The sequence below is a fragment of the Manis javanica genome, chromosome 3 (assembly GCF_040802235.1).
Source record: "Manis javanica isolate MJ-LG chromosome 3, MJ_LKY, whole genome shotgun sequence".
NCBI lineage: Eukaryota > Metazoa > Chordata > Mammalia > Pholidota > Manidae > Manis > Manis javanica.
This window is the reverse complement of record NC_133158.1, coordinates 2,644,893-2,669,593: the sequence shown is the minus strand read 5'-3', so window position 1 is coordinate 2,669,593 and position 24,701 is coordinate 2,644,893. Positions and strand designations below refer to the sequence as shown.

At 52.8% G+C, this 24,701-nt stretch overlaps 2 protein-coding genes across 7 annotated transcripts in view; both read left to right on the top strand.

Moving 5' to 3' along the window:
* TEX264 (testis expressed 264, ER-phagy receptor) overlaps positions 1 to 2,181 on the top strand; it is a 31,321-nt gene extending 29,140 nt beyond the window's left edge. For all 4 annotated transcript variants that reach the window (XM_073230656.1, XM_073230655.1, XM_073230654.1 and 1 more), the window contains one exon: positions 1,618 to 2,181. In XM_073230656.1, coding sequence (XP_073086757.1) covers positions 1,618 to 1,910 — 293 coding nt within the window. In that variant the 3' untranslated portion in view covers positions 1,911 to 2,181. The remainder of the gene's footprint in view (positions 1 to 1,617) is intronic.
* A 2,509-nt stretch (positions 2,182 to 4,690) lies between these two features.
* GRM2 (glutamate metabotropic receptor 2) lies at positions 4,691 to 15,068 on the top strand. Of its 3 annotated transcripts, XM_017679546.3 has the most exons (6): positions 4,691 to 4,773; positions 6,408 to 6,990; positions 8,936 to 9,773; positions 11,205 to 12,280; positions 14,098 to 14,275; positions 14,489 to 15,068. In XM_017679546.3, exons 2-6 carry the CDS (start codon positions 6,541 to 6,543, stop codon positions 14,560 to 14,562), a joined length of 2,616 nt encoding a protein of 871 aa, XP_017535035.3. In that variant the 5' UTR covers positions 4,691 to 4,773; positions 6,408 to 6,540; the 3' UTR covers positions 14,563 to 15,068. The 3 variants fall into 3 exon arrangements, with proteins under 3 accessions (XP_017535035.3, XP_073086747.1, XP_017535038.3); XM_073230646.1 differs by lacking the exons at positions 14,098 to 14,275; positions 14,489 to 15,068 and adding an exon at positions 13,388 to 13,859; XM_017679549.3 differs by lacking the exons at positions 4,691 to 4,773; positions 6,408 to 6,990 and adding an exon at positions 7,707 to 8,415 and having other exon boundaries at positions 14,489 to 15,067.
* Positions 15,069 to 24,701: the final 9,633 nt, after the last annotated feature.

The following is a 24,701-nucleotide window of genomic DNA, read 5'->3' as shown; positions in this document are numbered from 1 at the left end:
ATGTGTCCCCAGGGGCTGTCCATCTCACATGCTGGGCCCTGGTGTGACAATCACACCCCCACCTAGGAGCTGGGGGAGTAGGGAGATGCTGGCTGGCAAGCAGGCAGGCTCTTACACCCAGGCCACAAGAGAGCCATGGGGTGGGCAGGCGGGTAGAACAGGCAAGTTCTGCCTCTCTTTCTTCTTTCTGGCCTGCTGCCCTGATTGTCATTTGTGGAATGAATGAGGGGCTGGAGTCCTGCGCCAGGACCAGAGGGAACCACCCATAATTCAGGGCACAGTCCTTGTTCACTCTTGAATGCCTCCATCCTGGGGCCTCATAAGAAGAGGGCCCTGAGCCAGTAGCCTGGCACTTCCGAGATCACCTTACCTCTGCCAGTAGGCCCAAGGAGCATCTTCTCAGGACTGAGGGGGAAGACCCCAAGACTTCCCACCTCCACCTTCTCCCCAGCTGGGGCTCAATGAGAGTTCCAGGCTAAGTCCAAATGCTAAGCAGTCCCCAGCTGTGCCTGGCTCTGGGCTCTTATCACCATGGACACAGGATCTGGAGAAGCTGGCCCACACCTCACCTGTGATGTTCAGCAGCCATCCCCCTCTGGCTCACATAGGAAGGGGGACATGTCTGCCTTCTCTCAGTCTGGATTCCTGCACACGGTGGGCCTGAGCTCTTTGCCTGATCTTGCCACTCCCACCTGCTGTCAGTGGCTCTGCTCTGGGAAATGGATTGAGGAGTTTGCTCCTGAGCAGGGCAGATGAAGGGGCTGTGTGTGTGGAGGACATATTGGGGGTTGGAGGAGCAGGCCGGAAGGGGTAAGGACCATCAGCCCAGCTCTGCCCCATCTCAGGGTGCTCCACCGCCAGCAGAGTGCTCTCATGGTCCCCTTTGCTGCTTCATGGCTCAGGAACCACTAGTGGTTGGGGCAAAGACCCCTCTGGGTTACCCAGGCATAGGGGAAGAAAGCCCTTAAGATGCTTGATCCCAGCACCCTCCTTCCATGTGCCTGGCTGAGGGTGTCTCACGGCTTCTCCATCCTACTGCTGCCCCAGGCTCAACTCAGGGCTCAGTGTGGGCCAGAGGCAGGGACCAGGGGCCAGCTGACTTCCTGGATATGGCTGCTCTGTGGGGAGCCTTGCATGGGGGCAGGAGGGTGGCCTCCTGGTCCTTCTGTCCTCTTGCTTTATGGGCAGTGTCTGTAGCTGGCCGTGGACAAACCCCTCTGCAGGCCTGCAGTGGGGGTGGAGGAGGGGACACTGCTTGCATCTCTTTGTTCTACCCTCAGCATCTCACATCAGGGCTGAGTGGCCCTTAATGGACTGTTAAGGGGTGCAGGATTGCTTTATGGGAATGCAGGGAGCTGAGGCTGTCAGGCAGGGAGAGGAGTGTATAGCAGTCCTTCTTCCTCCTTCCCTGTTCCCTCCCTCTGCCCTGTCAGCAGCCCCAGTAGTGGCAGAGGGCAGAGGGCAGAGGGCAGCTGGAATGAGCCTCTTGAGCCGGAAGCTTTATTATTCATGAGCATGCTGTGTATGCTGAGTTATTTGCTGGGGGTAGAGCCTCTGTCCTCTCCCTGGGGAATGATGGGGCTCCAAGCTAACCTGTGCTCTGTCTTCCTGGCCCAGGAGCTGACTCGATGAGTGACACAAGTTCTGTAAGCCTGGAGGTGGGTCCTGGCAGCCGGGAGACATCAGCTGCCACACTGTCCCCTGGGGTGAGCAGCCGTGGCTGGGACGACGGTGACACCCGCAGTGAGCACAGCTACAGCGAGTCAGGTGCTAGCGGCTCATCTTTTGAGGAGCTGGACCTGGAGGGTGACGGACCACTGGGGGAGCCACAGCTGAGCCCTGAAGCTGAGCCTCTGGGGGCTGCCAAGTGGCCCCGGGAACCCAGTACCCCTGAGAGGGACGAGGAGTAGCTGGGGCCACGCGCAGTTGCCAAGGACTCTCCAGCCCTCTTCTGCCTTCACCTCAGGCCAGCTGGGGCCAGGGGTCTCGAGGCCTGACCTCTACCGCCTGCCCAGGGCCTCTGCCTATGCCTTCTCACTGCCCTCACGGCTCCCAAGGCCAGAGGAGCCAGGGACTGTTTTCTGCACCCAGACCCCTGGGCTGCTGCCCTGTTACATCTCTTTTCAGGTTCACTTTGGAGATTCCAGGGCCCAGAATAAAGCAAATGATTTTCTTGTTTCACCTGGATTTGAGCTGTGCGTTTGTTTGTCCCATCTTGGGGAACCCTGCAATAGGCAGGAGTGGGCAGGAGCACCCCAGTCTGAGGAAAGGAGTGCAGCCAGGTACCGTGGGGTGGGGAAAGGAAGGGGATGTTGGCGGCCCTCCACTCCCTGCTCTGTGGCCCCAGCCAACAGTAGCCCCTCCAGTGCAGCATCCCCAGAGGGTCCCCAGGCTGCTGTGGGACCAGTGGAGCAGGGCATGCTCCCTGGGGCTCAGGAGAGGGGTTCACAGACCGCCTTTGTCTGCTTCCAGGGAGCCTTTGTGTCTGGTGGTGCCTGTGCTCAGGCTGCTGTCTGCTGGCCCGCTGGCAAGGCCATCCCTGCGGGGCCTGCAGGCACCTGCCTCTGGGTCTGCAGCGGGTTGTCCTGGGGTGGGGGTGGCTGTATTTGTGTGGATTGCTTGGTGGCTTTGTGCATGTGTTGCTGTGCTTTGTGTGTTTAACTGAACTAGCCCTCCAGGGGTGTGAGGCTGGCTGGCTGGGGGCATCCCTCTGGGAGCTTTGTCCACGTACTGCTATCTGTATGTGGCTATGTGTCTGTACAGCTGTGTGTGGTTGTGTGTTTACATGTAAAGCTCTGCATCTACACATAAAGCTGTATGTCTGCAGCTGTGTATACGAGTACAGCTGTATATGTGGACATGTCCACGTCTTCGGCTGTATGTATGTGACTGTGTCCGTATGTAGAGCTGTCTTACAGCTCTGCATGTGTTGCTGCTTGTGTGGTTGTATTTACATGTACTGCTAAGTGGGGGGCCCTGTCCGCCCATATAGTTCTGTGCATAGGGCTGGGCATATGCCTTGCGTGCACAACTGGGAGCTGCGGCTGCGTTGCTGGGCATCACTGTATGTGCTGTGCTGCGGCAGGACTGTTAAGCCCTCTTGCTGTGGGCTATGCAATGGGCTTCTCGGGCTGGCACTATGTTTATGGTGCTGTGTCTTGTGAGGCTGCCTTGGGTAGGCTGGGTTGCTGTGTGGCTCTGCTCACCTCAGCACCCTGCTGCAGTCAACATCTCTGCTCTGGGGTCCAGCCCATCGCTCATCTGCCCCAAGGAGCAGTTACTCAACTACCAGAGAGGGTGAGAGCAGCCAGACCTGGAAGACAGTGCGTCTGTCTCTCCAGCTTTGTCTGATAGCACTGCCACTTCACCCCCTATTAGTGATGGAGTTTGTGTGTGTGGAGGTTTGATGTGTTTATCTGTTTTACAGCTGTGCTCTTTCCAGTGTAGTGGGGCCTCTGGTCTCTGTCCCAGGGAAAAAGCCTGTCCTTCCTTGGTGACTACCCTCCCCCTCCCTCCCACAACTGCCACAGGCACATGTAGGTGTGTGTGTCAGAGGGGCCTGAGCCTGGCATGTGCCCACCAGCCTGTGTCTGAGATAGCCTTGCCTTTACTGACACCTGTGGAAGAAAGGGCAGTGCCAGGGAATGTGGGATGCCACGCCCCTTGGCCCTTGGCAGTATAAGTGCATGCTGCGGGCAGACAGTGCAGGCCCCCTCCCCAGATCCTCTGGCACAGTCTGGCACTACAGCTTTTATTCACTGCCCCAACCCAGGGGCGTCCTTCCCCATTCTGCTGCAGGAGGGAAGAGACAAGAGCAGCTTCTCAGAGCTGTCCTCCCTCTGCTCGGGCTCCAGCTCCTGTTCCCTCCTACGCAGCAGTGTTTCAGGAGCCTCTTCCCCAGCCTCCTCCCTCCCAGACCCCTCTGCCAGCCCCAGCATGTCCCTCAAGGTTGACCTTGTCCCTGCAGTCCCCACCCCAGGGTGACATCTTTTTGCCATAAATACCCGTTGCACATGAGAGTGGGGATTAGTGGAAAGGGGTGGGAGGTCAGGGCTGGATGTGTAGGGGGAAGGTAGCAGTTTTAAAGGTCATCTACAGGAAGGAAAAGGAGGCCCCGTCTTCCTCTGACCCCCGCCCCTTCCTCCTAGTGACTCAGGCCCCAGCTCTCACATGGGGCTGAAGACATGCCCCTGGCCCTGGCCTGGCAGGTGGACGGAGTTGCAGCTCCTGGGTGGGGAGCATGAATGCGAGGACTGGGATGGATGCTGCAACCAGCTAAGTAAGCCCTCTGCCTCTCTCTCAGGTGTCCCCTTTCCTACCCCCCACTGGTACCCTGCGACCCCAGGGCCAGCCCCTCCACTCCCACGGACAGGAACCCATCATACTGTGTGCACCTCCTGGGCTCAGTGACCTTCCCAGCCTGTAGATCGTGCCCCATGCTCGCTGCTCTCTGGGACGCAAGTCTGACCTCGGGGCTAAGCGGGCCGAGCGGCACCTGCTCCAGCGAAGAGCGGAGCACGGGATTCAGCACCACACGGCGGACAGCTCTGGGCGGCGAGGACCGGGATTCGGAGGTGCGGGCCAGAGCCCGCGTCGCTAGGGGAGGCCGGAGGGCAGCGGAGATCCGGAGTGGGCAGGGACGGAGGAGGGGCCGGGGGCGGGGCAGGCGGCGATTGAAAGCGGCGGGGCGGCTGGCGGAGCGCAGAGCTGCGAGCCAGCCCGCGAGCGAGCGCAGCTGGACCCCGCGCCGGCGCCGCGCTCTCTCCGCGCCAGGTAGGCTAAGTCCGTGGTGCCGCGGCAGCCAGCCTTACCACTCCTGACCCCGCGTCCCGGAGTCCTGCGGGCCCCGAGTTCTGGGGCGTCTGGGACGGGACAGGGCTTTCAGACTGCGCTCGCCAGGAGCTCCGGGGTGCGGGAAGAGTGCTGGCCGTCCCGCCTTCTTTTCCCAGAGAACGTTCGCCCTGCACCGTGCTCTTCCCTCCTCCCGCCCTCCGTCCTTCGGTCCGTCTTTCTGTCTGTGCCTCTCTTTGTCTCAGCTTCTCGGTCGGCCGATCTCTCCCTGCCCGGATTTTGTGGCCCAGGCCCCAGGGTTGCCTGCCTCCGGGGTTCTGTCTCCCTTCCGGGTTCTGACCCCCAGCCCAGCTTTGCTTCCACCGACCCTGCTGGAGACGCATGGTCTTTACCTGTCTGGGCCTCGGCCCCCATCTGGGTCTCTGTCCCCATCTGTGTTGGTCTCCGTGCTTGCCTGCCTCTCCTTTTTGCCTGGCTGAGCTGCTTCTTTCAGGGTACCCACAGGATGCCAGTCCCCCTGCCCTAGCACCAGCCAGCGGTTAACCCTGGGGAGCCGAGGGGCGGAGTGAAGAGTCCAGTCTATGGCCAGGGCACAGGGTCCTTATAAATGAGTCTCCACCCTTCAGCCTCAGCTTCCCTTCCCTAGCCTCCCCAAGCCTGCGTGATTGTGAGAGCCTGTGAGGTGGGTGTCTGGGAGGGCAGCTGGGGCACAAATAATGGGGTGCAGAGAGGGCATGGGGGAGCGGGCTTGGAAGGCCAGGCCAGGTGGACAGGGCCCTGAGGCAGAGGATGGGGAGATCGGTGATCGTGGCTTTCTCTGCTCGGTTTTGAGCTGAAAACAGAGGCCGAGTCACAAACAGCATGCTACGTAGACTAGCTAAGGTGTCCTAAAGCCTCACTTGGATCCTGTGTTGAGATTGAGACCAGGTGGCTGCCACCCCTCCCTGGACACACACATATGCTCGCAGCTACTTTCCTTGTTGGACTAAGACAGACCCGTGCCACTTTGGTGTCCCTCCTTGGGGCCTCCTGCTCTGCTTCCCTGATAACTTCCAGGGCCTGGAGCCTCTGTTACTTCCTCAGTCAGGGGCTGTGCGGATGGCTTTTCAGAACCAGAGGCTAAGGCCCTTGGGCACCCATCCGGGCTCCAGTCTCCCTAGGGGTTGGAGACTAGTCTTTATAGGCTATTCTTTCCCTCTTCCCTCACGGGTCTTGGAAATCCAAGACACAGGCTGGGTACTGGACCCCAGGTTTGTAACTGACCTGGCTGGAAAGGTGTTAACTTGTGGTCGTGGGAGCTTTGTGCAAGGTCTGGATGCTCTTCAACTCGCAGCAGAATTGGTGTTGGCTGGCGTCTGCTGTCTTCTGCCTGGACCCCTACTATCTGCCTCCGCTGTCTGCTGAGTTTGGAACGGGCACAATACAGGGCCCGTCTCCAGACCCAGATCAGGGCAGGGCCGAGAGACAGGATAAGGTGTGTCCCAGGAGCTGCTCAGCCTACTTGGTGATGCCCCCTTGCTGGGCTCCTGAGTCCCTGGGAAAGGGGTTTGGGGGAGGCAGAGTCAGACAGGTAGCACACTAAGAGTCCATTTCTCCCTGTCTGTCTGTCTCTGCAGGAGCTGAGCCTTCCTCGTCTCTCTGGCTGTCTGTTCTATCCTGGTTCCTATTTTCTCCTCTCTGCTTTTGCAGCTTCTGCCCTTGTCCCCTGGAGACCCAGGTCTGCTGAGCCCGTCCCACCCCTCTGGGGCCATGGGGTCCCTGCTTGGGCTCCTAGCACTGTTACTGTTGTGGGGTGCTGTAGCTGAGGGCCCAGCAAAGAAAGTGCTGACCCTGGAGGGGGACCTGGTGCTGGGTGGGCTGTTCCCAGTACACCAGAAGGGCAGCCTGGCAGAGGAGTGCGGTCCCATCAATGAGCATCGTGGCATCCAGCGCCTGGAGGCCATGCTTTTTGCACTGGACCGCATCAACCGTGACCCACGCCTGCTGCCGGGCGTGCGCCTGGGTGCACACATACTCGATAGCTGCTCCAAGGACACACACGCCCTGGAGCAGGCACTCGACTTCGTGCGTGCCTCGCTCAGCCGAGGTGCTGATGGCTCCCGCCACATCTGCCCCGATGGCTCTTATGCCAGCCACAGTGACACTCCTGCTACCATCACAGGTGTCATCGGTGGCTCCTATAGTGACGTCTCCATCCAGGTATGTGGGGGCTGCCCAGATGGGAGCTGGGGAGGGAGGCTAGAGGTGGGGGCCCAGAGTTCTTGTTGAGCAGGGGCTTTGGGCTGCTGCTCTTGTCCCTTTGGAAGAAGGACTACATGTTTTCTTTGAGTAGTTTTTACAGAAGACTAATAATGGGGGCCCATTTTTAGAGATTGGGCCATGAAAACATCCCCTTCCAACACACACATGCATATGCCCACGCACACGCACCTGCACCTACACACACCTGATGTTAAACAGCCCTGAGATGCTTAGTAGCCAAGCCTCTTGCGTCAGAACTCTAGGTTTGAATCCTGGCTCTCTCACTTACTGTGTGACTCTGGGCATTGTTTCTCTCTTCTGTGCCTCAGTTTCCTCCCTATAAAATGGAACATATAACACTTGGCACTCTTAAGGTTATGGCCAGGGCCTGGCAAGTTGTAAGGGCATAATCAACCTTAGCTGGTATGATTATTAACCCATTTTATAGATGAGGAAACAGAGACTTGGAGAGGGACAGGCCACAAGTCAAGGTGTCCACAAGGTAGAGATATGAACCTAGGCCTCTCAGCCAAGGGCTTCTAAGCCTGTCAGATAATCTCTCTATGCATTGGAAAGGGGTGAAAGATAGCAGCCCAGAAAAGAGAAATGGGTGGGGGACCCAGGAGGAAGAGAAGTATACTGTGTAGAAGTGGGGGAAGTGTCCCTTAGGGTACAGGACTTGGAGGGGTGGGCAGGTGAGGGACCCGAAAGGGGTCAGCAGGTGTCCCTGGGCACCCTGCTGCTTTAGCCCAGGTGGGGTCCTCTCTCCCTAACTGTGTCCTCCTCCCACCTGCTGCTATCTTCAGGGGTCTTGAGGTGCCTTCCCAGCACCCCTGCACAGTTGGCACTGGAATGAGGCACTTGCCTGTAGGACCAGCTCCCTTCCCTCCTGTCCCCTCTCTCCCCAGGCTGCCTGCCTGCTGGGCCAGGGCCACACCTCAGCATTGGCTGCTTGTACCATCTGATCAAAGCAACGCCCAGCCCTCTGACCCTAGGCTGCACCTGTCTGTTCCTGACCCCTCCCCATGGCACCTCTCTCTCTTGCCGAGTCCTGGTCATCTTTCATATTTCAGATGCTGTGACCTCACATGCATTGTCATGTTTATGTGTGCAGCAGCCTTGTTAGCAGGAATGAGAAACTGAGGCTCAGGGAAGTTAGCTAACTTGCCCAGGGGCACAGGCTTTGGAAGTGCAGGAGCAGAGGGCATTGAGGCCATCAGAGTAAAAGCTGTTTCCCAGGTGCCGATTAGGACCTAGCTCCCTCCTGAGGGCCTTGTCCTGCCCTCAGCTGCCCACTGTCCCACCAGGTCCTTGGCTGGACCCCGCTCCTGGGGGCAGGCCCCAGGGACCCGAGAGTGGGAGATGCGCTGCCATCTAGTCCGGGTAAGCAGCAAGTCTGGTTCATTTCAGGCTCGGGCATCCACTGGAGACCAGCCCTTGGGCTCTCAGTGCCATGGGACCTTCAGATCTGGGTCTTCCTTCCTGGGGGGGCCTTTTCTTCTTCCTCCATCATCCTGTCAGGATTGACTCTGGGGAAGGGTTACCTGCCCCAAACATGTAGTGAGCCCCGAGCAACCTGGACACTGCCTAATGCCTCCCTCTGCAGCTGAGTGCCAGCCTCTCTCCGCCCCAGGACTTGGGCCTTCCCTTGGCTCCCTGTATTTGCTACTGCTATGCGTCTGAAGGTAGACGGTAGATCAGCAGGGCTCAGGACCCTGGCATCACAACCCTAAGTCTTCTCTCTCCCAGCCCTTGGCAAGAGGTAGAAAACACCCTGCCTCAGACAGCAAGGCAGGATGTAGGTCTTGGAGAGGGATTGCTGAGGGCTGACCACATGAACACCTTGATCCCATCTTTAGCATTTGACCTGCTCTCTGATCTTTACCCTTCTATCCCTTGCCAGGTAGCCAACCTCCTGAGGCTGTTTCAGATCCCACAGATCAGCTATGCGTCCACCAGTGCCAAGCTGAGTGACAAGTCCCGCTATGACTACTTTGCCCGCACGGTGCCCCCTGACTTCTTCCAAGCCAAGGCCATGGCCGAGATTCTCCGCTTCTTCAACTGGACCTATGTGTCCACAGTAGCATCTGAGGGTGATTACGGGGAGACAGGCATCGAGGCCTTTGAGCTGGAGGCCCGTGCTCGTAACATCTGCGTGGCCACCTCGGAGAAGGTGGGCCGTGCCATGAGCCGCGCTGCTTTTGAGGGCGTGGTGCGAGCCCTGCTGCAGAAGCCCAGCGCACACGTGGCCGTCCTGTTCACCCGGTCCGAGGATGCCCGCGAGCTCCTTGCTGCCACCCAGCGCCTCAACGCCAGCTTCACCTGGGTGGCCAGCGATGGCTGGGGGGCCCTGGAGAGTGTGGTGGCAGGCAGCGAGGGGGCCGCTGAGGGCGCCATCACCATCGAGCTGGCCTCCTATCCTATCAGCGATTTTGCCTCCTACTTCCGGAGCCTGGACCCCTGGAACAACAGCCGGAACCCCTGGTTCCGTGAGTTCTGGGAGCAGAGGTTCCGCTGCAGCTTCCGGCAGTGGGACTGTGCAGCCCACTCGCTGTGGGCTGTGCCTTTTGAGCAGGAGTCCAAGATCATGTTTGTGGTGAATGCAGTGTATGCTATGGCCCATGCACTGCACAACATGCGCCGGGCCCTCTGCCCCAACACCACCAGCCTCTGTGATGCAATGCAGCCTGTCAGTGGGCGCCGCCTCTACAAGGACTTCGTGCTCAATGTCAAGTTCGATGGTAATGGTGCTCGCCTTTGAGGGTTGCAGAGAGCAGGCCTTCAGGGCCCGTGCTTGGCAGGGACAACAGAGTCTGCAGCTGGTGAGGGGCACGTCAGGGGGCTGGCATCAGAGCTAGGGCAAGGGTGGCTAGACAGGGAGGATTCCAGCCGGGCCAGGCCTGACATTCCACTCTCTGAGGCCCTTCCAGAGGGGAGATGTCTGGCTTGGTCCTCTGAGGGGCTCTGGTTCCTGCTTGGACCTGGCCCTGTCTCTCTCTCTTGCCTCTTTATTACCATGCAGCAGGGAGGGCTGGAGGCCCCAAGCTCCTTCATGTCAGGAAGACGTCAGAGTCAGAATGAGGATGCGTTGAGAATGAGTGTCAGGATGATACTCCATATTCTGGGGAAATTTCTATTCCTAATCTTGATTTTTTACTCAAGGTGGTCACAGGCTCTACAACCAAAAGTTATTTTAATAAAATTCCAGCTTTAAGAAAAGTGAATGCCTAAGGAAATCACTGGGGCCACAGTGGGGAAGGTGGCCAGGCTGGCAAAGCTTGGAGTGCTGGCTCGGGGGCTAAGATGAATGATTCCAGTAAGGGTGCCATTCTGAGTGTGGGAGTGTGGGGGAGGACTTAGGGTGAACTCTGGCCTGCCTAGTTGGCATTCAAGCAAGGCTAAATTCGGCCCACTGGGCTGGGTATAATCATGGTGGGGCTGAGTTGGATTTTGAGGGCTTAGAGGCAGGACAGAGGCTGGCGGCCATGGGGCCTGCCTGGTACTCCAGGCTGCACTCTCCACTACGGGGCCTTAAGCGTGCCATCTGCCGGCTTGGACCTGGGTTTCTCATGGGGACCCGGATCACAGGGGTCCTGCCTCCTAAGCCTGGCCAGGAAGCGTGAGGTTCATGGTGCATGGGTGGGGTAGGGAGTGGCAGTGGTCTGTGAGCTACCTGCTGAGCACATTTGCGTGAGCATCTGTGGGTACAGGGGACTGCTGAGGTGGGAGCTCAGTTCGTGCTGGGTCAGCATTGAGGCTAGCAGGGGCTAAAGCCATGGTAGCCATTGATAGGAGCAATGAGACCGAGTCTAACACTGGGGGTCTCTGTTAGTTTGGGGAGAGGGCTGTGGTGCATGCTGTGATAAGGTTGGGGTCTGGACTGAAAGGTGCTGGAGACCAGGTCTAAGGCTGGGCTTTGGGAGTGTGGTTGGGGGCCAGGGTGGGCGTTAGGTTTGAGCAGGTGCCTTTAAGGTGGGGTTCCATTTGGGGCTTGGGCTTGGGGTTTGTGGTATCCTCTTCTTCAGAGAAGCAGCTGTGGGTACAGCCAGCTTTCGTGTTGGGGGTGGATGGGTAGTGCGAGGAGTGGCCTCAGCTCTGGAGTTTGGGTACACATCAGGGTGAAGGCCGAGGCCAAGACAGGGGCCGACCCTCCTTTCCCTCCCATACCCCAGCCCCCTTCCGCCCAGCTGACACCCACAACGAGGTCCGCTTTGACCGCTTCGGGGATGGTATTGGTCGCTACAACATCTTCACCTACCTGCGGGCAGGCAGCGGGCGCTACCGCTACCAGAAGGTAGGCTACTGGGCAGAAGGCCTGACACTGGACACCACCCTCATCCCGTGGGCCTCGTCCTCAGCCGGGCCGCTGCCCACCTCTCGCTGCAGCGAGCCCTGCCTCCAGAATGAGGTGAAGAGCGTTCAGCCTGGGGAAGTGTGCTGCTGGCTCTGCATCCCCTGCCAGCCCTATGAGTACCGGCGGGACGAGTTCACCTGTGCCGACTGCGGCCTGGGCTACTGGCCCAATGCCAGCCTGACCGGCTGCTTCGAGCTGCCCCAGGAGTACATCCGCTGGGGTGATGCCTGGGCCCTGGGGCCTGTCACCATCGCCTGCTTAGGCGCCCTGGCCACCCTCTTTGTGCTGGGTGTGTTCGTGCGGCACAATGCCACACCAGTGGTCAAGGCCTCTGGCCGGGAGCTCTGCTATATCCTGCTGGGTGGCGTCTTCCTCTGCTACTGCATGACCTTTGTCCTCATCGCCAAGCCGTCCACAGCTGTGTGCACCTTACGGCGTCTTGGTCTGGGCACTGCCTTCTCCGTCTGCTACTCAGCCCTGCTCACCAAGACCAACCGCATAGCACGCATCTTTGGGGGGGCCCGGGAGGGAGCCCAGCGGCCACGTTTCATCAGTCCTGCCTCGCAGGTGGCCATTTGCTTGGCGCTTATCTCGGGCCAGCTGCTCATCGTGGCCGCCTGGCTGGTGGTGGAGGCACCAGGCACAGGCAAGGAGACGGCCCCTGAGCGGCGGGAGGTCGTGACATTGCGCTGCAACCATCGAGATGCAAGCATGCTGGGCTCACTGGCCTACAATGTGCTCCTTATCGCACTCTGCACGCTCTATGCTTTCAAGACCCGTAAGTGCCCCGAGAACTTCAACGAGGCCAAGTTCATTGGCTTCACCATGTACACCACCTGCATCATCTGGCTGGCCTTCCTGCCCATCTTCTATGTCACCTCCAGTGACTACCGGGTGAGCTACCTGCTCCAGAGGTTGGGGGTGGGACACTGGACCTTCTGTGTCCTGGTTTCTCATTTCATCTCCTGATAACTTTGAGGCTCCACCAGGTTCAGTGCTCACCCAGACTAAACACCTTGTGGTGGCCCAGTGAGAACTGGGAGGGTGGGAAGGCTGAGTGGGGCCTGGGAAAATGGCCAGGGAGGTGGGGGAGTTAGAGCTGAGAAGAGATTTTGAGACTCGGGTGTCGTGTCATCCCCTACCCTGGGAGGAAATGGGGGTCCCAAAGTACGTCTGCCTGAACGCAGGCTCTGTCCTGCTGCGCTGAGGGACTGGCTGCAGAAGGGGAGACCTGGTCTCTGCTCTTGGGAGCTCCTGGGCTAGTAGGTGAGGGGATTGAGTTAAGAATCATCAGGAAATGCAGCTGACTGGTTTAGGTTGACAGAGGGGCCCAGCACAAGTGCAGAAGAGGGACGTGTGTTATGTGCTGGTGGGTGTGTGCGTATGTGTGTGTGTGGAGAGAATCAGGGAGGGCTTCTTGGAGGAGGAACCTTGACCTGGGCGCTGCAGGGCAGGCAGGATTGTCTGGGTAGAACAGTGAAGGTGGGGGAGGGCAGCCAGGATGGAGGCTGATTAGAACAGAGGTTGCTCATTGACTTCCCAAGTTGGGGAGGGGGTCCCAACGGTGAAAAGGTAGGCAGAGGTGAAGGTGGAAAGCCCAAACGGAATACTGTCGTTTTCCGTTTGGGCTCCAGAGCCACCACTCTGAAGCCGTGGGAACCTCAAAGTGTGCAGTGGAGCCCCCGGAGCTTTGGGACTGAGATCCGAGGCCTGGGCAGGCGGGAAAGGGGAAGCGGAGGGGAGGAGGCCTGGGTATGGAGCATGGAAGGTGGAGCAGGTGAGAGCCATGCCCTACCCGGTGGCTTCCAAGCAAAGTTCCAATGGACACTGAGGGTCTCGGTGGGCCTCCTGAGCCTCAAGGGGCTGCGGCTGCCTCAGATCGGGTGGTCAGGGAAGGCCCCTCTGAGGCCGTGACAGACGAGCTGTGCTCTGAACGATAAGAGGGTCATCTTGGTGACTCATGACTCTGGAGTAAACTCCGTGGCTCTCCCCATTTTACAGACGAAGAAACGGAAACTCAGGGAGGTTCAATCCTAAGGTCACTCAGCTTGGTTGTGTAGAGCAGGGTCTGAACTGACAATCTTAACAATTAAAGGAGCAGGAAAATCAAGACCAGAGCCCCTGCAAAGGCCCTTTCCCCCAGGACAGAGGTATGGTGGGCAGTGCTGGGGCCTGGGGCGGCTGGGCTTGGCTGCTCCTGCGCCTGGTGGGCCTCCTGCCTGGATGGGGGAGGCCACAGGGCTGGGAGGGATTAACTCTGACACACCTGCACTTGCATATGATCTCCATCTGCATGCCCCTCCCAGGTAGCCCAGGACTCCTGTCCCCGTCCATACACCCAGCACCCACACACACGCACTGGTGCTCCCACACCTGCACATTGGTATGTGCAGGTGCACACACGTGTGTACACGGGCTTCCCCCTGCGCACACATTCATGTCGGTGCCCCACACTGGCATGCCCGTGCACACCCGCACGCATGCACTGCTACACGCGCCCCTGCATGTTCCCCCACAGCAGTCACTTTGGTCTCCCTGGGAAGACAGCCCACTGGCACAGACGCTGGGCCCAGCCCACCATTCCTAGAACTCCTGTGGGGCTCGCCAGCCTGGTGCCAGTTGCCTCCTGTCTCCCACTGCTGGCCCACGTCCCGGGCAGGGGTCCTGGGGCCCGGGCCTTGGGCTTGACTCACCCCTGGCCCCCGGTGCAGGTGCAGACCACTACCATGTGTGTGTCCGTCAGCCTCAGTGGCTCCGTGGTGCTCGGCTGCCTGTTCGCGCCCAAGCTGCACATCATCCTCTTCCAGCCGCAGAAGAACGTGGTGAGCCACCGTGCGCCCACCAGCCGCTTCAGCACTGCCACCAGGGCCAGCTCCAGCCTCGGCCAAGGTCAGCATCCACCCTGGGTGGCCTCCCCACCTGCCCCTCTCACGGCTCAGCTCCTCCATGCAGGGCCACTCCTGAGGTTGCTGCATTCCTGGTGGGGGGGCTGAGTGCCCTGGTGAGGCTGGACAGGAGAGGGCAGGTGGTGGGGGAAGGCAACCTCTGCAGCCCTGCTGCCCACCCTCTGCGGGCGGAGGACCTCCGGCTTCCTTTCCCTAGGGTCTGGCTCCCAGTTTGTCCCTGCCGTTTGCAACGGCCGCGAAGTGGTGGACTCAACAACATCATCGTTCTGAGGACCCCACGCTCCTGTCTGCCCTGGTTGCTCTCTGGAACCGGTGCCGACCTGCATCCAGGGCCACGAGGAAGCTGGCTGGAGCACTGCAATAATGCCAACCCCATGCCCGCCCCAAAGCCGCTTTCCACCCTACTTACTCCCACCCTCAGAGCCAGATGTCCGAGTCCTTGGCCTGGTGCCTGTGCAGTAGCCACCAGCTGCCCTTGCAGCAGCTCCCCTCCTTGCTGGCCAGGACTCGGGACGGGGCAAGCCAGGGTCACTCTGCCCTAGAACAGGGCAGCCAGGACTCCCAGCCCCCAGCCCTAGTCAGCCAAAGTGCTTCCAGCCCTGCCCTCCCTCCTCCTAGGGCCTTTTTAATTTTTTACATAAGTTATTCTGGGATGGGGAGGGGGTTATTGTGGGTGGAGGAGCTGTCCCTCCCCCTGCACAGTAGCTTGTCCTGTAGTTTATTTTGTATTATCTGCAAATAAAGTCTTTATTAAAAAAAAATCACTCTTTGCCCCTGACCCAGGGAAGCCCCTCCTGCCTGCCACAGCCTCCCAGCGTTCAGTTTTCCAGTCCTTGTTGCCACTGCTCTGTGTCCATGATAGAACCTGGAGGCCCCAAGACAGACCGAGCCCTGCCTGGTGGGTGGATAGAAAATGAACAAGCTGCCGGCTCTCGAGAGGAAATGCTGCAGACCGGCGAGGCACTACTGGACTGGGCGGGAGGCTTAAATGGACACAGGGGACCTGGATGGTGGGGTGATAGGGCAGGAGGGATGGCTGGCTGTGCCCCCTGGAAATGTCAGCTCCTCTTCACTGGCTGTCTGGCAGTTGGAGGGGCTGTTAGTCAGCACAGAGCCAGGCTGAGCATTTGGAGTGAAGGAACCAAGAGGAGTCAAAGCTGAAGGTCGCCTGTTCACAGGGTGGGTTCAAAGCCAGAAAGTTCGTGGGGAGGGAGGGATGAAGCGGGAAGGTCAGGGCTGGGCGGTCAGAGAGCCCATCTAATGTGGGCCGATGAGTGGGAGAAGGGGCCTTCCTCCAGTCCCTGGAGCCCGCCACCCTTGGGCGCCCGCCTCCCCCCTGGGGCGTCCCCCGCGGTTGGGGTTGGGGTGACCAGCAGAGGGCGCAGAGGCACAGTCCTGGCCGCGCAGCCTCTGAGGCCTGTGGGCAGTGGGCGCCGAACCCAAACAGGAACAGAAGAACCCGGCAGCTGCTGGGGGGCCCCAGCCAGGATTGCAGATCACAGGCCCTGCTTTGGGGCACTTGTGATTTTTAAGTCGACTCATTGGCATCGACAGGCTGGCAAGGCTGTGGAAACCTGGGCTATCAGTTTTTAAAAAAATGAAAACTGAAAACTTGGAATGGCTTTTCCCATCCAGCCAGTATTTGGAGTGTATGGAGGCCAAGTAAAATACAGGATGCCTGGTTAAATTTGAATATGAGACGAACAGGAATCATTTTTTAGTATAAGTATGGTCCATGTAATATTTGGGATGTACTTAACATTAAACATTTTTATTTATCTGACATTCAAATTTAGCTGGGCTTCCTGTATTTTCAAACCACAAATTTTAGCAACCCTGTTGGGGTGTCTGTGATCAGTTCCTGGTCCCGAATGACCCAGGCCTGGGTGCAGCCCCCAGCAGCTGGGCATCAGGGTGCTGCACTGCATGGGACCTGCAGTGCCAGCCCTGTTCCTGGTATGGACTTTTCTGGGTCTACCTGCGCACAGTGGACCCAGGGAGCTTGTGCCTACCCTCCTGCCCCTAAGACAGGCCAAGACTGGGCTCTGATCTCCTTGTACCAAGAAAACAGCCCTCCTCATGGCTGTGGTTATTTTCCTTAAAATGTGATAATTGTAACCATAGTAGTTTACAGCTAAAATGGTGCAAGGGGTATTCAGTGATAGATCTCCTTCTGTCCCTCCCACCCACCTGGGAGAAAGGACCCAGAGGCCTGGGGGGGCCAGGGAGGAGGCTAGGGGGTGGGTGAGGACTCCAGGGCCGGTCGTCCCTTCAGTGTTGTGGAGCCCGGCTCCTCAGTGCCCACCCTCCTGCCATGGGGCTAGGCCCCTCCACTGCCTGTCCCTCTAAGTGGCCTGGGTTTATGTCTCTGTCCTCTCCATCCATGGCCCACCTCTCTTCCTGGGAAGGGGCTGGGGACTCAGGGGCTCCTGCTGGGCTCACTCCACTTACGTGACCTGGAGTCCTGAAAAGAGAGCCCTGTTCTTTCTGGAGACTGACAGCAGAGACACCAAGCATTTGGGGTTCTCTCCCACCCTAGGGAGCCACCCGTCAGGGTGACTGACTGTCCTTCAGCACAATCACCAGGTGCTGTGCTTGGGGAGCCAGAGTTTCCCCAGGCTTGGTTGCTTCTCCCTCAGGCTTTGTTCCAGCCCCTCTGTGGCCGACCTCAGTCCCCGCACCTGTGCCTGCACGACCCGGGCTTGGGCGTAGGTGGTGCAGGCCACTCCTGCTCCTTGGTGCTTGCATGGGCAGAGGCAGACCCTATTGATAGAACACTGTAGTCCAGGAAAGGAAATGACAAATTCTACCCCCCAGGGCCCACAGGGCATTAAGCAGTAAAGGTGGGGTTGTCTGTCAGGTGGAGAAGGGGCTTAGGTCTGGGGAAGGAGGAAGGTAAGGGGGTGGGGGAGGAGACTGGGGGGGGTGGGGAACAGCGGGTAGTGACAGGGGAGTGGTCAACCCTCCAGCGCTCTCACCAAGGTGTCATGTTGTGTGTGTGTGTGTGTTTAAAGAAAAATTACTCTTTTCGGGGACACAATATACACTCCCTATAAACGGTTTAAGCATTGCAGAAAAATACACAGAGAAAATTAAAGTCTTACCTCAAGTTCCATCACTCAAATATAGCCATCATTAGCATTCTGGTACAGCATCCTAGACACTTCTCCGGATAGAAGGAGAAATACTTTCATAAAAATGGGATCATGCCATATGTCTTCTTTTTTTTTAGTGAAGATTTAATTTTACATGATTCTAATTGAAGAAATGTATCTGAAGTGAAACAGAAGGATTTCTTGAACTTCACATACATTGCTTCACCACAAATGACAGTTTTCTCCCACTCCCTGAAAGATCCCTGTAAGTTTGAGAGACAGTGACATTTAGAGGTAAATATTCCTGTGGTCGCAGAGATCCGAGGAGAGTTTGACCCTTGGTCAGCCTTCCTGCCCCTGTGTTGGCACCTGTGCTGGTCCTGGGGGTGTTGACAGCCCTGTCACTGCGGGGGCCCACTCAGCAGGGGCATCAGGCAGGTGCCCGCAGGCACCCAGCTGCTCAGCCCTTCCGCCTGGCGCCCAGGAGCTGGTCGGGGTCTTGGGCTCCTGGGCCTTTCTGGATCCCTCCTCCGAGCAAAATGAAGTTGGCTCTGGGACAGCCCCTCTTTTCTTGTGAGTTTGATTCACAAAATCTGCAACACTCAGGTGGCCTTGCAGCGCCTTGTGGGTGTTTTTTTTCATTAACCACATTTTCACTGCAGACCATGTTGATCGATTCCTTGTCAAGAAATCGAGAACATCAGCACATTAGTAGTTTCACCCAGACGAGTCTTCCCACGTTTGAATTCACTTGTTATTTGCTTGGTTATGTCATAGTCATTCTATAGCCAATGTATTCCAGTCACTGCCAGGTCTCTCCTTCAGCTCCTTCATCCGTGAGTTCTCACTTGCGATGTACTTTTAATTGTTGGGATTTTAGTAAGTGGTTTTTATTTCATGAAAGGCTCATGGTCCCCATATTCTGAGTTCTTTCATATTTGACAAGGCCCTTTCCCCTGCTTTCCATGTAGATTATTATAAAGATCAGGTTTTATGAGTTCATGTTACCAAATGTTAATGAGTCATCTTAATAAAAAGATTTCCCTTGCCACCAACTGCTACTTCCCCTTTGCATTATGAAAACATTACTAATACATAACAAAGTAGAATACTTCCATGAACCCATATGCTACCTTTTAGACTTGTCCAACCATTGGCCAACATTTTTTCATATACACTCCAATTCTTTTCTTCCCACCCCCTCAATGTCAGTCTGGGGGTATCTTATCCTTTTACTAACATATTAACATTTATTAAGCATTTCTTGTGTTCCAGACACTGTTACTGAATGTATGTGTATGTTGCTGTACACCATGTACATAGATTATTTCATCCAAAAACCATATTTGGTACATTCTTTTAATATACCCATCAGATGGATGTGAATTTTTTTTACTAAAAAATGCATATAATTCATACAGGTATATATCAATGAATTTTTTCACAAGGTGAACACACCTTTTAATCATCACTCAAATTGTTTTCCTCTTGACTTTTTACTTGAATGAAAGATTGGCTGGTTTTAGTATTTTTGGGGTCCACACTCTTTAAAAAAAATTTTTTATGTTTTATTATTTAAAAATTTTCAAGTTTTTTGATTTCTAAAAAAATTGTGAAGATAGTAGAGTTCCCACTACCTGACATCCAGATTCCTCTATGATTAACATTTCACATTAGCAAATTAGTAACAAATAGTTTATTTGTTACAATCAATGGATAAAAGTGGACTCATTATTATTAACTACAAATCAACAGTTTGTTCAGCTTTCTTGGTTTTTACCTAACATTCTTTCTCTGCCCCAGGGCCCCACCCAGGATGCCACACTGGGTCAGCCGCCGGCTCCTCCAGCCTGTGAGAAGAGAGGCTCCGCCCGCTGTTTCAAGGTTTGCAGGCTCAGGAAACAGATGGGGTTGGGCCCGGCTGGTGGGACGGTGGCTGAGAAGCCTGTCAAGGCCTCTCTAAACATTTGCGGTGTGGCTGGCAGGGCAGAGATTGGCGGCCCCAGGTGCCAGCTGAGTCCCCTTGTTACCTGCCGCCTGCCCCGCCCCCCCCATGCCCTCTGCCTCACTCTTCCATCTCCTTGCCCTCAAAGAACGGGGCCAATTTGCAAACCAATGGGCTCCTCTTTTATTAATCTAAAGATGTTTTTAGTATATCTTTTTTCCAGCACTAATGAGGTATAATGGACTTGCCTCCCTGTGCATGTTTCAGGTGTGTAACAGCATGCTGGGTTGGTGCACACATATGTAGAGCATGATGTTGCAGTCAGTTTCGCTAGCATCCATCACCTCACGTAAATTCAATTAAAAAAAAAATTTAAAAAAGGGAAACCCTTTTTCTGATGAGAGGTCTTAGGATTACCTTCTGGGCCGCTTTCCTGTTTATCCTACAGCAGCGCTGGCTGCCACCCTGCTGCACATGACAGCCCTGGGGCTTACCTTAGGGCTGCAGGTCTGGGCCCTCGGACCCGCTTCCGCATGGCCTGCTCTCTTTCCTGCAGAACTTGGCAGTATTTCTCTCCTGCCCGGTAGCCTTGAATGTTGCTGTAAAGAACTGTATCTGTTTCAAGCAAACACTGATCAGGATTCTCCATACTATAAAATGTATAGATTTTAAAGGGTCGGTTCTGTGAATTTTGACCAATGTGTACACCAGGTAAATCCCGCCCAAATGTAAACATAGAACTTCGCCATTTCTCCTGAAAGTTCCCTCAGGCCCCTTTCCAGTACCTACTGCCCCCTCTCAGGGACAACCACTGTTCTGGCTTGGATCGCCACGCACTAGCTTTTGCCTGCTGTAGGACCTCGTATAAACGGAATACTGCGTACTCCTGTATCGGACTTTTTCTCTTGGTTTACACGGCTCATCGGTTCACTGTGTTGCTGTGAGGATCAGATCTTTGCTCTGGCTTGTTGCTGAGCGGTGTTCTATTGCACAAGTCCATCACAATCCGGTTACCCATTCTCCTGTTAATGTTGGGATTGTTTCCCATTTGGGAAATGATTATAAATTTATCTACTATGAACACTTCCAGGCAAGCCTTTTTGAGGACCTAGGTCATCAGTTTCCTCTAGTAAAGTACCTAAGAGTGGAATGGCTGAGTCACAGGGGCAGTGTCTCTGTCATCTTTATTAGAAATTGCCAGATGGTTTTCTCAAGTGACTGTGCTATTTTACAGCAATATGTGAGCGTTCCAGATACTCCCTGGCATTCATCGGTCCTTTTAACTCCAGTGGGTGTGTAGTGGTATCTTATTGTGGTTTTGATTTTGTATTTCTGTGGTGATAAATTACACTGAGCATCTCATGTGCTTTTTGCTATTCTGTATCTTTTTTTTTTTGGGAAATATTTATTCAAGCCTTTACCCATTTTTATTGGCTTACTTACTGATTTGTAAGAGTATATTATATATTCAGGGCAAGTCCTTTATCAAATAAATGTATTGTGAATCTTTTTCCTACTCTGTAGCTTCGTTTTTAATTATCTTACTCTGTTAATAAGCAAAGACTTTAATTTTCCTAAAGTATGATTTATCACATTTTTAATAGTTGGTGCCTTTTGTGACCTGTCCAAGAAATCCTTGCTTAATCCAAATTTATGAAAATTTCCTCCTGTTTTTTTGCTCTTTAATATTTTTTTATTGGTCTTTAGTATTTGTTTAAAGAGGTAAAATTAACATAATGCAAAACTAACCATTTTAAAGTGAACAATTTGGTAGCATTTAAGACATTCACAATGTCATACAACCAACACCTCTATTTAGTTCCAAAAAATGGTTATAATCCCAAAGACAACCCTGTTATACCCATTAAGCAATTACTCTCCATTCCTCTCTCTTCCAGCCCCTGACAAAATCACCAATCTGCTTTCTATCTCTATTGATTTACCTGTTCTAGATATTGCACAAATGGAATTATGCAATATGTAAACTTGTATGTCTGGCTTCATTCACTTAGCATTGATGTTTATCCATGTTGGATTAAGTATCAGTAGTTCATTCCTTTTTATGGCTGTATAATATTCCATTGTAGCTATATACCATCCTTTGCTTATCCATTCATCCATTGATGGACATTTGGGTTATTTCCACCCTTTGTCTATTTCAAAAAGTACTGGTATGATCATTCATGTATAAATATTTCAGTGAGCACCTGTTCTCAGTTCTCATGGGGTATAAACCTAGGAGTGAAATTGCTGGGTCATATGGTAATTCTGTGTTTAACATTTTGAGGAACCATAGCTGAACTATTTTACATTCCCATCAGCAGTATATGAGTGTCCCAATTTCTTTACATCCTCTCTAACATTTGTTATTTTGTTCTGTTTTTCTTAAATTGCCATCCTAGTGGGTATGAAATGGTGTCTTGTAGTTTCAGTTTACATTTCCCTAATGACTAATGATATTGAGCATCTTTTCATGTGCTTGTTGACCATTTGCATATCTTCTTTGAAGAAATGTCTATTCACATCCTTTGCCCATTTAAAAAATTGGTTTATTTGCATTTACGTTGAGTTATGAGTCCTTTATTCTGGATATGAGACCTTTACCAGATAAATAATTTGCAAGTGTATTTTCCTATTCTGTATGCCACTTTTTTATTTTCTTGATAGTGTCTTTTGATGCACAAAATGTTTTCATTTTGGTAAAGCAATTTTATTTTTTCTTTTGTCGCTCACATCTAAGAATCCATTGTCAAATCCAGCGTAATGAGGACTTACCTCTTTTTATCTTCTAAGAGTTTTATGGTTTTAGATTTTGTATTTAAGTCATTGAACCATTTTGAATTATTTTTTGTATATGTTCTAGAAGCCCAACTTCATTGTTTTGCATATGGATCCAGTTGTCCCAGCACTACATCTGTCCTTATGCCAGCATTACACCACTTTTATTACTGCAGTTCTGTAGTTTGAAATCAGAAAGTATGAGTCCTTCAATTTTGCTCTTATATTTTCAAGATCGTTTTGGCTATTCAGGACCCGTTGCAATTCCATATGAAGCTGAAGATCTGCTTTTTCATTTCTGTAGATAAGATTTTTGGAATTTTGATAGAAATTTTACTGGACCTATACACCACTTGGGAGAGGATTTCCATCTTATCAAAATTATTAAGTCTTCCAATCCGTGAACTGAATGTTTTTTCATCTACTTAGGTCTTGCATAATTTCTTACAGCTATGTTTTGTAGTTTCCATGTGCAAGTTTTTCACCTCCTTGAGTAAATTTACTCCTAGACATGTTATTTTTTTATACTATTGTGAATTATGAAATTGTTTTCTTAATTTGCTTTTCAGATTGTTCATTGCTGGTGTGTAATAACACAACTGGTATTTGTATGTTGACCTTATATCTGCAACTTTGCTGAATTCATTTCTTTGGTATTAAAAAAAATGTTTTGGGATGTTCTGTACGTAGGATCATGTCATCTTCATCTGTGAACAGAGATAACTTAACTCTTTCCTTTCCAATTTGGATGTTTCTTATTTCTTTTTTCTTGACTGATTGCTCTAGTTAGAACTTCCAATAGTGTTAAAAAACCACTGGTGAAAGTGGGCATCCGTGTCTTATTTCTAGTCGTAGGGGGAAGGCTTGAAGTCCTTTGCCATCGAGTGTGATGTTCACAGGGAGTTTTTCATAAGTGCCCTTTATCACATTGAAGATCTTCCATTCCTTGTTTTTTGAGTATCTTTTTTAATCATGAAAGGATGTTGGATTTTGTTAGAAGCTTTCAGTCCACCAATTGAGATGATCATGTGCTTTTGCCCCCTCTGTTCTATTAATGTGTTGTATTTCATTGAATGGTTTTGTATGTTTTAACCACCCTTAAATTCTGGTGATAAATCCCACTTGGTCATGGTGTACAGTCCTTTGAATACATTGCTGGATCTGGTTTATTAGTATTTTGTGGAAAATTTTTGCATCTATATTCGTAAGGGATATTGATCTGCAGCTTTCTTTTCTTGTGGTGTCCTTGTCTGGCTTTGGTACGAGGGTGGTATTGGCCTCCTATTGTGAGTTAGGACATGTTCTCCTATTACCTGGAAAAATTTGAAAAGGATCGGTGTTAATTCTTTAAAGTCTGATAGAATTCACCAGTGAAGCCATCTAATCAAGAACTTTTCTTGCTGGGAGGTGTTTGATTGGTGACTCACTCTCTTTGTTGTAGGTCTATTCAGACTTTCTATTACTTCTTGGGTCAATTTTGGTAATTTGTTTCTAGGACTTTGTTCGTTTCCCTTGTTAATCCAGTTTGTTGGAGTACAGTTGCTCATAGCATTCTCGTTCTTTTAAAAACCACGCTATTGAGGCATGATTGACAGACAAAAAGCTGTACATATTTAATGTATACAACTTGCTGAGTTTGAAATAAGTATACGTTCATGAACCCATCACCAAAAGCAAGGCCACATAAACTTATCAGCTCCAAAAGATTCCTTCCATCCTCTTTGCTTATTATATTAAAATTTTTTTCTTTTGTGGTAAGAGTACTTACGGTCTACCCTCTTAGCTACATTTTAATTCTATAATCCTATATTGTTAATTATAGGCTCTATGTTTTACAGTAGATCTCCAGAACTTACTTATTGTGTGTAATCAAAACTTTGTACCATTTGACAGACATCTATTTCTTCCTCCTACCAGCCCTGGTAATCATTTTGCTCAATGAGTCTGACTATTTGAGACTCCTTATAAATGTGGGCTCCTGTGGCATCTGTCCTGTGTCCAGCTCATTTCTCTTAGCATCATGCCCCCATGGTCCATCCACATTGTCATGATTGGCAGGATTTCCTCCTTTTTTATGGTTGAATAATATTCCAGTGTGTATGTAAATATACATTTATACACATTGTCTGTATAAGGATCACATTTTCTTTATCCATTCGGGTTGTTTCCATATCTTAGATACCGTGAATAATGCTGCAGTACACATGGGAGTACATATACCTCTTTGAGATCCTGGCTTCAATTCATTTGGATATATACTGAGAAGTAGGACTTCTGGGTCAAATGGTAATTCTATTTTTAATTCTTTGAGGAACCTCTCTTTATTATTCTCCACAGTGACTACACCAGTTTACATTCCCACCAATAGTGTACAGGAGTTCCCTTTTCTCTACACTCTAGCCAACACTTAACTTTTTTTTTTTTTGATAATAGCCATTCTAACAGGTATGAAGTGATATTTCGTTGTGGTTTTGATTTACATTTTCCCGATGACTTATGATGTTGAGTGCATTTTCATATACCTGTTGGCCATTTGGATGTCTTCTTTGGTTAAATGTCTGTTCAAGTCCTTTACCTGTTTTTGTTTTTGT